Consider the following 13,627-nt stretch of genomic DNA (forward strand, 5'->3'; position numbering starts at 1 on the left):
ATGTAAAGGCTCTCCAAATGTGCATTAGACTCCAGTGATTACCACACACGACCTCCTAACAAAACTGAATGAAGCATACATTTTTTTTCTCTTCTTTTCTCTTTTGAATCTTTTCTTTTTCGAAACTTTTTCTTCTTTTTTTTTTTTCTTCTTTCTTTTTTTTTTCTCTTTTTTTTTTCTTTTCTTTCTTTCGAGACTTTCATTTTTTTTCTGCTTCATAATATTCTCTTTTCAACATAAGAGGTCACACAATTGCTACAAAAAGATAGCTACTACCCACATGACAATAAAAGTCCCAACCCAACCAAAGTAGCTATGACAATAAGGCTCAAACAACTGCGACTGTCCCGAAAAGGTAGGCAAATTCTGGAATATAGCTAAGAAATAGGATATAAAATGGCTACATGGTTCAAACGGGCTAACAAAACTGGGTAATGTAAGGCTTATTTGAACAATGAGAATCGCCTATCCACATGTACTTAATCAAATGAACGCGCAAAAGCTAAGAAACTAATGTCACACTTATGCAGTTCGATATTACATATACCACAAGTAGACCACACTCATCAGCCTAAATAACAATGAGACCGGTTTATTAATGTTCCCGGCCTAGGAAGCTCTAAAGACCTCAGAAATTTAAGTGGTTTACCAACAAAATAAAGTCAAGTCTACTCGGCATAAGGCATATTGTGACGGTCAAGACTTGAGTAAAGAGCTTTGTTCATCATAGCTAACAGGTCAAAACAATGTACATGGACAACTAGATGAGACTCAAATGCAAAGACAAAGCAAGTTATCATCATTGCTATACAATTCACCAAGACTCGACTCAAAATAAACAAAAATAAACAAAAGACATGTTTTTGGATTTTATAATTTTTTCAATTTTTTTGGAATTTTGATTGATTTTTTTTTTTTCACACAACAATAAATAAAAGCACACAACAGAAATAAACACACTCCCCCAAACCTAAATGTCACAGTGTCCTCATTGTGACGCCTACAAAGATAGATCACGTAAATCCAAAGAACCTATAGGACACTACTAATAAAGGAAAGAGGGTAAAAAGGAAATGCAATAAAAATAAAAAGAAAGATAATACCAGCTGTAATGCAGTAGCCTCCCCCAAACCAGCTGGAAAAAAAAAGAGGGATGTAGTGACCAACTGTCACTACTGGGCTCCAGAACCATCATCAAAACCATCAATATCAGCATATAAGGACATAAGCTCAGGATCAGGAACGGCACTGCGGCCACGGCCTCTACCACGAGTGGGTCTCCTAACACGGCTACGACCACGAGTGCCTCCAGTAGCAGCAGCGGTGGAAGTGGAAGCAGCAAACTGGCCGAATGGGCCTCTCTGGGAACAAGGGATGCCGGTGTCCTCCCCGAAAACAGAAGTAGGCTGAGAGGGGCGGACTGGAGTGTAGAAGGGACGGCCTAATGCACCAAACTCGGTGCTAAACTGTCCAAACTCTGTAGGAGTCACTCCGTAAAGATGAAACACACTACTGTGTCGTCACCGGGAGTAGTGTAGTAAGAAGGTGACACACCGCCATACCGTCCCCAGAAGCTAAAGTCATAGCCTCCATCTGTTCCCACATCCTCCTCTCTGTCAAAGCAGTGTTGATGCCAGTATGCATCCTCACTTCCCGTTCAACAACGGGATCAAAATGGTAACCTGGAGCATAGCCTGAAGTGGAATAGGCTGAAGGAGGTGGAGGAGGAGCGTGCTGGTAGGAACCCGGCAGATGGGTAGTGGGTGCACGACGTCTCCGGCGCCCGCCGGTGGTGGTGGTAGTACTAGACCCAGGAAAAGTAACCAAAAGATCCTCGGGAATCAGATAAGTAACGGGTGGGGGTCGCACCACAGCCGTACTCTCCTCGAGGGGGTCAACAGTAGGCAAACGGGCGCAAGGAAGAAGCATGTATGACTCACCTCGGACCCTCCAGTAATGGTCCTTCCCATTCTTAATATCAATATAGGAAATGTCATAGCGAAGGTGGTCATCATCAACAAGTGGCTCATAGTCAGCCATGGGCTCATATGGGTCATCACCCTCAAAGTCACAAATGACCCTAGCAATCTTGGTGATAAGAGCACCACGTCAAGGTTCCCGTGCATCGCCCAATCGCCCTATCAAATGCCGAGAGACAAGAGCAGGGGGAGAGAATTGGAATGTCTCCTCCCTAAAAGGATTAGGGTAACTAGCAAGTATTAAGACCTCAATAGTGGAGGTCTTGCTCTTATCACTCCGACCATACAAAGAAATAACTCGATACGTCAAAAACATACGAAGGCAAACGTGTTGGACATCTAACAAAGCCATAGCACTGACGTCCGCATCCATATAACCGATGAAACAATGGAAAATAACGAACGGCAGACAACCCACCAACACCATACAAGTCCCCTTCAAGATGCTTATCCAACTCCAAGATTTTAAATACGGCCAAAGGTTAAAGACCGTTCAACATTAAGCAAACGAAATCGGATTAGGTGATCACTGGGGAAATAAGTATAAGAGCTCAGAAATTCAAGAGTTAGGGCAGGGTAAGATAACTCGTGGAGCGTGAAAAGACCCTGCAACCCGATTTCATTAAACATGCCAAACATAATGTCGTCTATCTTCAAAGTGCGCAAAATTTTCCTATCAACACATCGAGTGGCACTCATAGACTTGGATAACGGATACACAAACTCGTCCTTCCGCACTTTGTCACGAAATTCGATAAACGGATAATCGTCTAAGGGAGACAAATCATCCTCTGAAGACACAACCTCCTCAGGAATTACTTCGGGTTGTTGAACCGGTGCTCTCCTTTCTCTAGTCCGCTTATTTCCTTGCCTGGAAGTCGACATTATCTACATAAGAACAAGTAGAAAATTAAACTCCAACAATGTCACAACAACAGTCCCGGTTTTGGCACTTATGGGTCCGAAAAATCAATTTTTAAGACTCCAAATGACAATGAAAGCATCCAAAAACTTAGGGGAACATGAGTATATATCAAATATTGAAGATTCCAAGCAATAGAATACAATTCTAACCAATTTAATGCAAAATTTCTACCCGGATTTTGAAGAACCCTAATTCCCAAATTAGCAAATTAGGCATGAATTTCAACAAGTAAGGGGCTAGAAAGCAAGGAAATAGCAATTGTATACTAGCAAGGGAAGATTCAATACAATAAACTCAAGATTTAAGCATGAAAAATCAGAATTTTCGAGACAAGTGAAGACCAAAACGTGACTTACCTTGGTAGTTTAAGCAATAGAATGGAGAAAATAAGCACAAGAGAATGATTCAATCAAGTAATAAGCAAGAAAACACAAAGTTTAAATGAGTTTTGATGATGATTGATGAAGAATCAAGAGAGAAAGAGTGATAGAGGAGGAAGTATGCAGGAATTGGTCTCAAATAGAAGAAGGAAAGTGAAAGAAAGTAGAGTAATTAGAGCATAAAACCTAAATTTCAAGAAAAACGCGGAACCGGTCATTTTGGATCCTCGATCGAGTCACATGTGACTCGGTCGAGGAACCAATTTAAGGAATACCCAACTCTCGTTTTAAACTTTTCTAAATTCAAGCACGGGTTCCTCGATCGAGTCGCAAGTGACTCGATCGAGTCGATAGGTTCCTCGATCGAGTCGCCATTGACTCGATCGAGGAAGTAAGCAGGCTCCTTTCTTCGCTCTTTGTTACTCATAGCTTCAAATCCCGTCAAAATTCCTGCAAAAGACACTTGAAAGCATATCAAGTACCCTCTCCTCGCCTCTCAAAGTTCAAAGAAACATAAAAACAAAAGCAATACGTGAATTTAAATCCTAATTACAAACTAATGATTTACAAAATCCGAGCCGCCTCTCAGAAGCCGGTTTTTGCGGTCCCGCACGAACCGTAATTCTTCATCGTGAGAAGAATCAATGGGGAAGAGGTCAAGAGCCTCTATGATCCCCACGAAAGCACCTTCATAGTACGTCTTCAAGCGTTGCCCATTCACTTTGAAGGTCTTTCCCGTGTCGGAATGCAGCAGAATCGACCCAAATTTGTTCACATCAAGAATAATGTGAACGGTCCGGACCATCTACTCTTCAATTTACCTCGAAACAAGCGCAAACGAGAGTTAAACAAGAGAACTTTCTCACCAACATGAAATTCTCTTTGCAAGATATGCTTGTCATGCCACTTCTTCGTTCGCTCCTTGTAAACTTGAGCACTATCATAGGCATGCAGTCGAAATTCATCTAGCTCATTCAACCGCATCGTCGTTTCTCACCCGCCAAATGAGGGATCCATATTCACTCCTTAATGGCCCACATAGCCCTATACTCAAGCTCCACAGGTAAATGACAGGACTTGCCATAGACAAGTCGGTAAGGTGAGGTGCCAATCGGCGTTTTGAAGGCGAAGACGGTAAGCCCACAAAGTATCATCGAGCTTCCGACTCCAATCCTTTGTATTCTTGCTTACCACCTTTTCCAAGATCCGTTTCAGCTCTCTGTTGGAAACTTCTACTTGTCCACTGGTTTGAGGATGATAAGCCCAGTCCTCTTGGTGTGTAACGCCATACTTCTTCATGAGGGAATTGAGATGACGCTCATTGAAGTGCGTGCCTCCATCATCGATCATCGCGAGGGACGCCAAACCGTGGAAAGATAGTCTTAAAACGACTTAACAAATGATTTAGCATCACAAGTGGGGGTGGCAATTGCCTCCACCCATTTAGAAACATAATCTCACATACTAATATGTATTGGTTCCCAAAAGATGTAGGAACGGCCCTTGGTAATCAATGTCCCAAACATCAAAAATCTCTACTTCGGAGATTCCAGTTTGAGGCATCTCATGCCTTTGCGAGATATTGCCGTTCTTTGACAAGCATCACAAGAACGGACAAAGTTAGTAGCATCCTTAAGGATAGTAGGCCAATAAAAACCCGATTGCATTACCTTAGCAAATGTCCTAGAAGGACCATGATGACCACCATATGAAGAAGAGTGACAATGAGAAAGGATGGCACGTACCTCACCCTCCGGGATACATCGTCTCAGATATACCATCAAAGACACTCTCGGAACAGATAGGGATCGTCCCCAAGTACCTCTTCACATCATGCATGAACCTCTTCTTCTCACGATAATATAAGTCAAGAGGAAGCGTTCCTCCTACCAAATAATTGGCATAATCTGCAAACCATGGAGTATTTGCAGCTACAACTAGAAGATGGTCGCCCCTGGAAAAGAATCATCGATGGGCAAAATCTCTCTTCCCGAGAATCTCAACTGGACAAATGACAAATGATCGCAACAACATTTTTCAAAGACTGGACTTATCACGGATTTCCAAATCAAATTCTTGCAATAATAAAATCCATCTAATAAGTCTAGGTTTAGCCTCTTGTTTGGTTAAAAGATATTTTAAAGTCGCATGGTCGTGTGTACAATAACTTTAGAACCAACAAGATAAGCTCTAAATTTGTCTAAAGAATAGACAACTGCAAGAAGCTCCTTCTCTCTAGTAGCATAGTTGATTTGTGCATCATCGAGAGTCTTGCTTGCATAGTAAATGGTATGTAACACCTTGTCCTTTCACGCCCCAAAAACAGCTCCAATCGCATAGTCACGGCATCGCACATAATCTCAAAAGGAAGGCTCCAATCCGGAGATCGGATAATAGGAGCTGAGATAAGTGCTTGTTTGATCTTGTCAAAGGCTTGAACATACTTGTCAAGAACACAAAAGGAGCGTCTTTATGAAGAAGCGAGTTAGAGGTTGAGCAATTTTAGAAAAATCCTTTATAAAGCGGCGATAGAACCTGCATGACCAAGAAAACTACGCACACTTTTAACATTAACCGGTTACGGGAGTTGCTCAATTACCTCAACCTTAGTTTTATCCACTTGAATGCCCTTACCTGACACCAAATGACCGAGTACCACTCCTTCAAGAACCATGAAGTGGCACTTTTCCCGATTGAGAACAAGGTTGCTCTCCTCACAACTGCAAAACCTTAGTCAAGTTCCTCAAGCAAACATCAAAATCGCACCATATACACCGAAATCATCCATAAAGACTTCCATGATAGACTCTATGTAATCGGAAAATATGGCCATCATACAACGCTGAAAGGTAGCAGGAGCATTACATAAACCAAAGGGCATCCTCCTATAAGCAAATACACCATATGGACAAGTGAAAGTGGTCTTTTCCTGATCCTCGGGATGAATGGGTATCCAAAGAAACCGGAGTAGCCATCTAGGTAATGTAAATAACTATGACATGCTAATCTCTCTAACATTTGGTCAACGTAAGGAAGTGGGAAATGGTCCTTTTTAGTGGCCGTGTTCAACTTCCTATAGTCAATGCACATCCTCCATCCCGTGACAAGTCTAGTAGCAATCAATTCATTTTTATCATTCTTTACTACCGTAGTACCTCCCTTCTTAGGTACAACTTGGACATGATCGACCCATTTAGAATCGAAATAGAGAAAATAATACCAAAGATCAAGTAATTTCGTACCTCTTTTCTTACCACCTACCGCATAGGAGGATTTAGTCGTCTCTCGACCTTGTGCACTAGGCTTGTGGCCTTCTTCCAAGTGAATTCTATGCATACAAAAGTCGGGACTAATACCTTTGAGATCGTCAATGCTATACCCAATTGCCTTTTTATGAGTTCTCAAAACGACCAACAAAGCGAGATAGTTGACCTTTGATTAGGTTAGCATTGACAATCACCGGATTCATCTCACGATCATCAAGAAATTCATATTTGAGATGAGAGGGAAGGGGTTTCAATTCGGTTTTTTTACCTCGTTACCTTAGGTGTGACACCCAAATCGTATACCTTCGATGTGGGCATTCCTCTCCAGTTAGAAGCTTCTCAATTCGATGAACTTATGGACTCCATGAACCCGTCGATCACCGATTTGGATCGAAACCGGGGCAATCTCCGGAGGATCCTCACAAACACATGAAAGACACTCATCAATAGTAAAATCAACAACATCTATACTATGACAAGTCTCTTCTATCATGGGGTTTTTCAATGCTTTTTCTAAGTTGAAAATAATCGTGTCATCCCTCACGCCTAAGGTCAATCTCCCTTGCCTAACATCTATGACCGCCCCGCAGATGTAAGAACGGTCAGTCGCCCAAGATGATAGGGATCTGGTTGTCTTGACCATGTCCATGACAACAAAATCAACGGGGATGAAAAACTTCCCTATTCGAACGGAAACATCCTCTAACACCCCGGAGGGTGTTTAACGATTCTATCGGCCATCTGCAGTGTCATATTAGTAATCTTGTCAACGGACCCATATTTAACTTTTTACGAGATAGAATACGGCATAACACTCGACACTAGCTCCCAAATCACAAAGAGCTTTACTAATAGAAAGATGACCAATTTGACAAGGTATAGAAAAACTTCCTGGATCCTTTAATTTCGGTGGTGAGTTAATTGGCAACATGGCACCGCGACGAGTGTAAGCAATAGTTTCTACCGCGTCAAAGGATCTCTTCCTTGTCAAAATCTCCTTCATGAACTTTGCAAAGGGACACTTACTCGTAGATTCTTCACGACCTCCATAAACTTACCGAATCGCTTATCCACTTGGATTTTTGTTGTCGGTGAGGAAAAGGTAGAGAAATAATTATGGGCTCGGCTTGTTTATCCTTAGAAACCACTTTTGAAACACCGTACCATTTGGCGATATTGGATCCTCGATCGAGTCGGGGTGACTCGATCGAGTCGGGTGGATCCTCGATCGAGTCGCCCGTGACTTCGGCCGAGGAACCTTTGCAGGTTCGACTTTTTCGTCTTTTTTACTTTTATCGTCACTCGTGTTTCAACTTCGTCGGGCTCTTTCTCATCATCACTAAGCTCCAAATTACCCAATCCTTTGGGATGCATGTAAGGGACTTCATCAACAAAGAATGGGCACTTCATTCTCAAGACTTTTGTGGTCGGGGTTCGTATAAGAAGTACCGCTCCTCATTTGAATAACATTAGCTTGCTCATGAGCTTGCTTACCTTGAGGAGGAAGACCTACTACTGCTGTTTGATGGGTTTTGAAGTGCCATCCGAGCCACTTGATTATCTAGCATCTTGTTATGGGCAATCAACTCGTAAACCGAGCCGTCGCCTGTCGCCGCATTGACAAAGTTTGTTGCAAAAGATTGCTTAACTCGCCATATCATTATTCGGAGCTTGTTGAGGAGTTTCCGAGGAGGCCGCCGATATTGATTGTTGAATGGCTGGCCTCCTTGATTTTGCCTTTGATATCCCCCCTTGTTCTTTGATTCACGCGATTGTTAGGAGGGATATAAGGATTCTTTTGCGGTTGTGATCGCCTGCAGTTTTGCACATTCGGCTAGACCATTGAAGGAATGGGTGCTCCTTCGTTCTTTCATTGTAGAAATTAGAGAAAGGTGTACCTTGTGCACCTTGTCCGTAAGCTTTGAAAGGCGTTAACCCGCTCAAATGTGCTCATACAATCACCTGCACCATGACCATCTAAACCGCATCTAGCACAAGTCTCCTCTACTTGCGGACTCATAGCATGAACTCTCTCTTTACTACCCAATGATTGGGTAGTCTTCATCTCAAAGAATCTGGGCGTAAATAGCCTCACCGTGTCGCAAAGCACTATCAACCCCGTACCTCGCGTGCTTCCCTAGATTTCCATACCTCGCGGTATGGGTAGCAATCGATCAATCAACTTCCACGCGTCACCATCTAGTGTGTTATCTTGAAACCTCCCATTAGCAGATGAATCCAAAAGGGCACGATGATCGTCAAACAACCCGTTATAAAACTGGTTGCAAAGGAACCACTTTGGGAAACCATGATGGGAATCGATCGAACTAAACGCTGAAGCGAGTCCAAGCTTCATTCAAATCTTGATGGTCGCTTGCTTGAAACTAGTAATTTGATTCCTCAAAGCATTAGTCTTCCGAGGTGGGAAGTACCTCTTGTAGAAAGCAAGAGCTAAGGAATTCGATCAGAACTCCTTCGTATCCATATCCATATCTCTTAACCACTCAGTGACTCCATCTTTCGTAGAGAAAGGAAAGAGCACCGCTAACTTGATCTTGTGTCACTCCATTTGTTAATGGGATTGAACAGTAAGTGACAAACTTTTCCATATGCGTCGCAGGTCCTCATTTGTCCCTCCAAACATGTTTCGTTCCACCAAATTAATGTAAGATGGCCGAATCTCGAATGTTCCATTGGTAGAAGTGGGCAACTTGAAACCTTGTGGAATAGAATCTAAGGTTGGCTCAAAGTGACTGGCTAGGGTAGACATGATGATATTTTCAGAAAGGAGTTTGGGAATAGGAATATCGAGATAGGAATTTCTTCCTCTTCCTCTTCGTAGGACCGATCGTTTCTCTCGTAGGGCTCGTGGTTCGTTTCGACGTCAAGTATACTCAAGTCTTCTACTTGACTCACTTCTTGATTAAATTTCCGTCTGTAGCGAAAAGTCTTCTCGAGTTCGTGGATCAAAAGAATAATCTCGGACCTATTAGACACGGGCATAAACAGTAACTAACAAGAAAGTGTGAGAACGGTCTCAAGGAACCGGGTTCCCTGAGACAAAAAGACAAAATAAACACAAACAGACTAAACAATTGTTGCCTCCCCGGCAACGGCGCCAAATTTGATGTGGCTAAAGTCGTATTACCAAATCAAAGTAAAACTATCTAAGGACTAACAAGAATAGCTAGTGATAAGACAGGTATCGAATCCACAGGGAGGCGGTAAAGGCTAGTCTAAGAGTATTTAAACTGTCTAGAAGTAACCAATTTCGGGGGTTTTGTTTTGAGTTGATTCTAACAAACTAATTGCAATGTAATTAAAGGATGAACGACAATATTATTAAAAGTCTAGGAATTAGGTTCACTAGGTCAATCGCTTCGGGGATTATCAATCAATTACTAAATCTATCAAGTTGTTTAAGGTCATAAGATCGGTCGACTCCATTATGTCCTTTAGATCGATTCTAACATGCGGTCGCTATGATTAGATACTTTCTATTTGATTATCGCACCTATTTCAATTCTAACCCATTTCGGCGATAGGATCGATTCGCTACACTAATTAATAACTCAGGCCTCAAGTGATTAACTAGAAGAATTACAACAATCAAACAACAACTTTAATGATATCAATAGCAACTAATTGATTTTCCCTTCTTAATTAACCTAGATCCCCTTCATCCTAGATGAGGGGATTAGCTACTCATGATTATAATAACAACAACAAACATGATTAAAGATGAAGACATAATTGCAAGATGAAAACAATAATTGAAGAACATAAAACAATGATTTAATTAAAGAGGAAAGATTAGTACCATACAAAAGGAAGATTAGGGTTCTTAAGAGAGTTTTCCAAAGAATACTTAGCAAAATATAACGTAAGTTCTTAATAAAACACGAGTCTTTAATTTATAACAAAAGATTAACGTTTTAGGAAATTTGGGAAATAAACCCGCCTGGGGGAGGATCCTCGATCGAGTCGACCGACTCGATCGAGACAAATGCTTCGATCGAGTCGGCAGTGACTCGATCGAGGAACTTCTTCACAGGTTCTTTCTTCTCTTCTTTTACTTCTAGTCTTCATGATTCCTCGTTTCCCGTGCCATGCTTCGTGTATTCTTCTATGCCGTCTCCGCCATGCTAATCTTAGCTTGATCATACTCATAACGAGTCATTTCTGCATCAAAACACAAAATAGCGGCAGTATCGACAATTCATTGAAATAAAGTATATAAATGATATAATAGGCACGAAACGGTATGAAATATGATGTAAAGGGAGCTATAAAAGTATATATGAAAGTGATACATCAATTTGTGAGGCTCTTGGAAATTCACACAACTCTTCTGATGCCACTTTTTGTTGGATATTGATTGCAAGCAGATAAATCTTCCTGCTGATCTTCCATATGAGTTACTTTATGGAAGAGCAGGCTATCTATGGTCTTGCTCCTTCCTGAACCGTCATATTGGCGAAGGCACAATATCTTCTTTGACCATGGTGAGCCCTGCTGCTTTTATATTTTTATTTGTTGTCCCGGTTATCCTAAAACCTCTTCTCAGTGCTCTATAGGCTCTTGCCCATGTTATGGGTGGAGGGGGTTAGAGAATGATTTTAACTGACTGCTATTTTAAAGTTACAGAAGCACAAACACGTTAGTGAACCATTTTGCTTGATTCCCAATATTCATAGCCAGAATAGCGTGTTTTGACTCCATTGGGCTGGAAATACCGGCTGTCCTTTTCGTATTACTTAGATTATGAAGAATGAATATGATCGATTTTTTACAGAGGGGCATTGTCGATGACATCATCAAAGGTGGTAGAAAATTGGGAAAGGGGAGGTGCCCTTTGATGTACGAGTGGCATGGAAAAAAGTATTGGGGTGCAGCACATGGGTTGGCTGGGATCTTGCATGTCTTGATGGATATGGAGCTTACGCCAAATGAACAAGAAGATGTGAAAGCTACTTTACGTTACATGATAAGGGGCCGTTTCCCTAGTGGAAACTACCCTTCAAGTGAAGGAAGTGAATCTGATCGTCTTGTCCATTGGTGCCATGGTGCTCCTGGGTTAGCACTTACCTTAACAAAAGCAGCTCAGGTACTATTTTTTAATAATCCTGTTTTTATAAGATGGCTATTCTATTGTTCTTTCCAGCATTTCCTCGTCAATTCAACATCTTCGTAGTTTATTACAGTAATATGGCTCATGATCATAGGGGTGGGCCAAGATTTCGACTTTCGGGTAACGACATTTTCTTACTCCCTCCGTCCCGGTCAATTGTTGTCTTTTGGTTTTGGCACAAAGACCAAGGAAAGAGGAGAGGGCCAATTATAAGATGACAAGTGGATCAAATAGAGTGTGAAGGATCAAATTGTTCATCAAATGCAATCCTAAAATAGAAAGGACAACAGTCAAATGCAATCCTAAAATAGAAAGGACAACAATTGACTAAGACACCCAAAAATGGAATACGACAACAAATGGCCGGTACAGAGCGAGTATTTGTTTGTGTACTAGAATATCTAAATGTCTGTACAACAGAGGGTGAAGCAATTCAAAATAACGCTTAGCCTACACAAGTAAATCATAATTTACCTCAAACTTCAAGCTAAATATCTTCAGTACCTAATTGTTCTTATGTTCTCATCTTACCCAAAATTTGTAGTAGAAAAATTTCTTCTCTCCCTATAGTTCTCACGTCCTCATCTATACTCAAAATTTTGATATGGGAGTCACTTTTGACTTGAAAATGGCCTTCTTACTACTTGCCGACAACCCTTGCCTTTCCCTTGAGCTGATCTAATTGGTAAAGCCGGAAAAGGAGTTGAGTTTAACGGCAAGAAACTCCTTTCCAAGGAAGGAATGTCAGGCAACTCAAAGGCCAACCCAAGATCAGATTCATCTGATTGCTTCATCTAAAGAATAAATATACCTTGCTGGGCTACAGCCAAACGGGACAACAATGTGGCCCATGCACCTTCGCAGCTGCACTTCTGCCTGTGAAAGCTGACCAAGATCATAGATTTATCATCCGTATATTTATTTATGTCGAGCTTGTCCGAAAAGGATGTGATTGGAGGTTGTGGCCATAGATGTCTTATCTGGAAAAAAAAGGAGATATAAAGTTTTTTGTTTTGTTTTGTTGGCAACGGTAAAACATACACATTACATGTCCATCACGTTCCTAGCTAACTGATGAGCAACCTTATTTAAGAGAGATAAAGTCGAATTGTGAATCTATAACCAATAGTAATAAGTATGCAGCACTTTTTTGGCATTAAGTTATGAATCTTATACCTTTTACTCTTTCAATTCCCAGGTTTATGGAGATACAGACTTTCTGCAGGCTGCCAAGGATGCTGCAGAGCTAGTTTGGAACCGAGGTTTGCTTAAAAGAGTCGGGATATGTCATGGTATTAGTGGGAACACCTATGTGTTCCTAACACTCTACCGTTTAACTGGGAATCCCGAGTATTTGTATAGAGCCAAAGCTTTTGCGAGTTTTCTACAAGATAGAGCTCGAAGGCTTATTGGCGAGAGGTTTATGCACGGAGGTGACCGCCCCTTTTCACTGTTTGAAGGGATTGCGGGAATGGCTTATCTGTTTCTGGACATGAATGAACCAGCTTCTGCAAGGTTCCCTGCTTATGAGGTTTAACTAATTTTTCATTATAGAGGAGTGTACATGCTGTGTTGCACTTGTATAGAAATATAGCTAACTAATCCTACAGAAAAGGGTGCTGGATAAATAAAAGAAACAAAAGGTTGAAAGTGTTGCTAATGTAGATTTTACATGACTTCTCAGTTGTATACTCTTTATAGTACTCCCTCATATTCCTTGTAATCTTCCACATTAGTTTTAGACAAAAAATTAGTCGGACGGTAATATGTGGATGAAAATGAAAATAAGAGAGAGAATGTGGGGTCAGAAATTATTATAACCACAAGAGAAAATTGTTGATTACAGCCTTTTAAAAACCACTTTTTGAAAATTACAGTCTTATATATTTTTTTTGTAAATTACATCCATAATATTACTTCTGATCAGAAGTTACAGCCAAAACATA

The 13,627-nt window shown here is 41.1% G+C and overlaps 1 protein-coding gene across 1 annotated transcript in view; it reads left to right on the plus strand.

Moving 5' to 3' along the window:
• LOC141617192 (lanC-like protein GCR2) overlaps positions 1–13,356 on the plus strand; it is a 28,454-nt gene extending 15,098 nt beyond the window's left edge. Inside the window, exons 4-6 of the mRNA XM_074434375.1 lie at positions 10,939–11,055; positions 11,346–11,657; positions 12,880–13,356. Of these exons, the coding sequence (XP_074290476.1) occupies positions 10,939–11,055; positions 11,346–11,657; positions 12,880–13,218 (768 nt within the window). The 3' untranslated portion in view covers positions 13,219–13,356. The remainder of the gene's footprint in view (positions 1–10,938; positions 11,056–11,345; positions 11,658–12,879) is intronic.
• The last annotated feature ends 271 nt before the right edge of the window (positions 13,357–13,627 follow it).

The sequence above is a fragment of the Silene latifolia genome, chromosome X, assembly GCF_048544455.1.
Source record: "Silene latifolia isolate original U9 population chromosome X, ASM4854445v1, whole genome shotgun sequence".
Classification (NCBI taxonomy): domain Eukaryota; kingdom Viridiplantae; phylum Streptophyta; class Magnoliopsida; order Caryophyllales; family Caryophyllaceae; genus Silene; species Silene latifolia.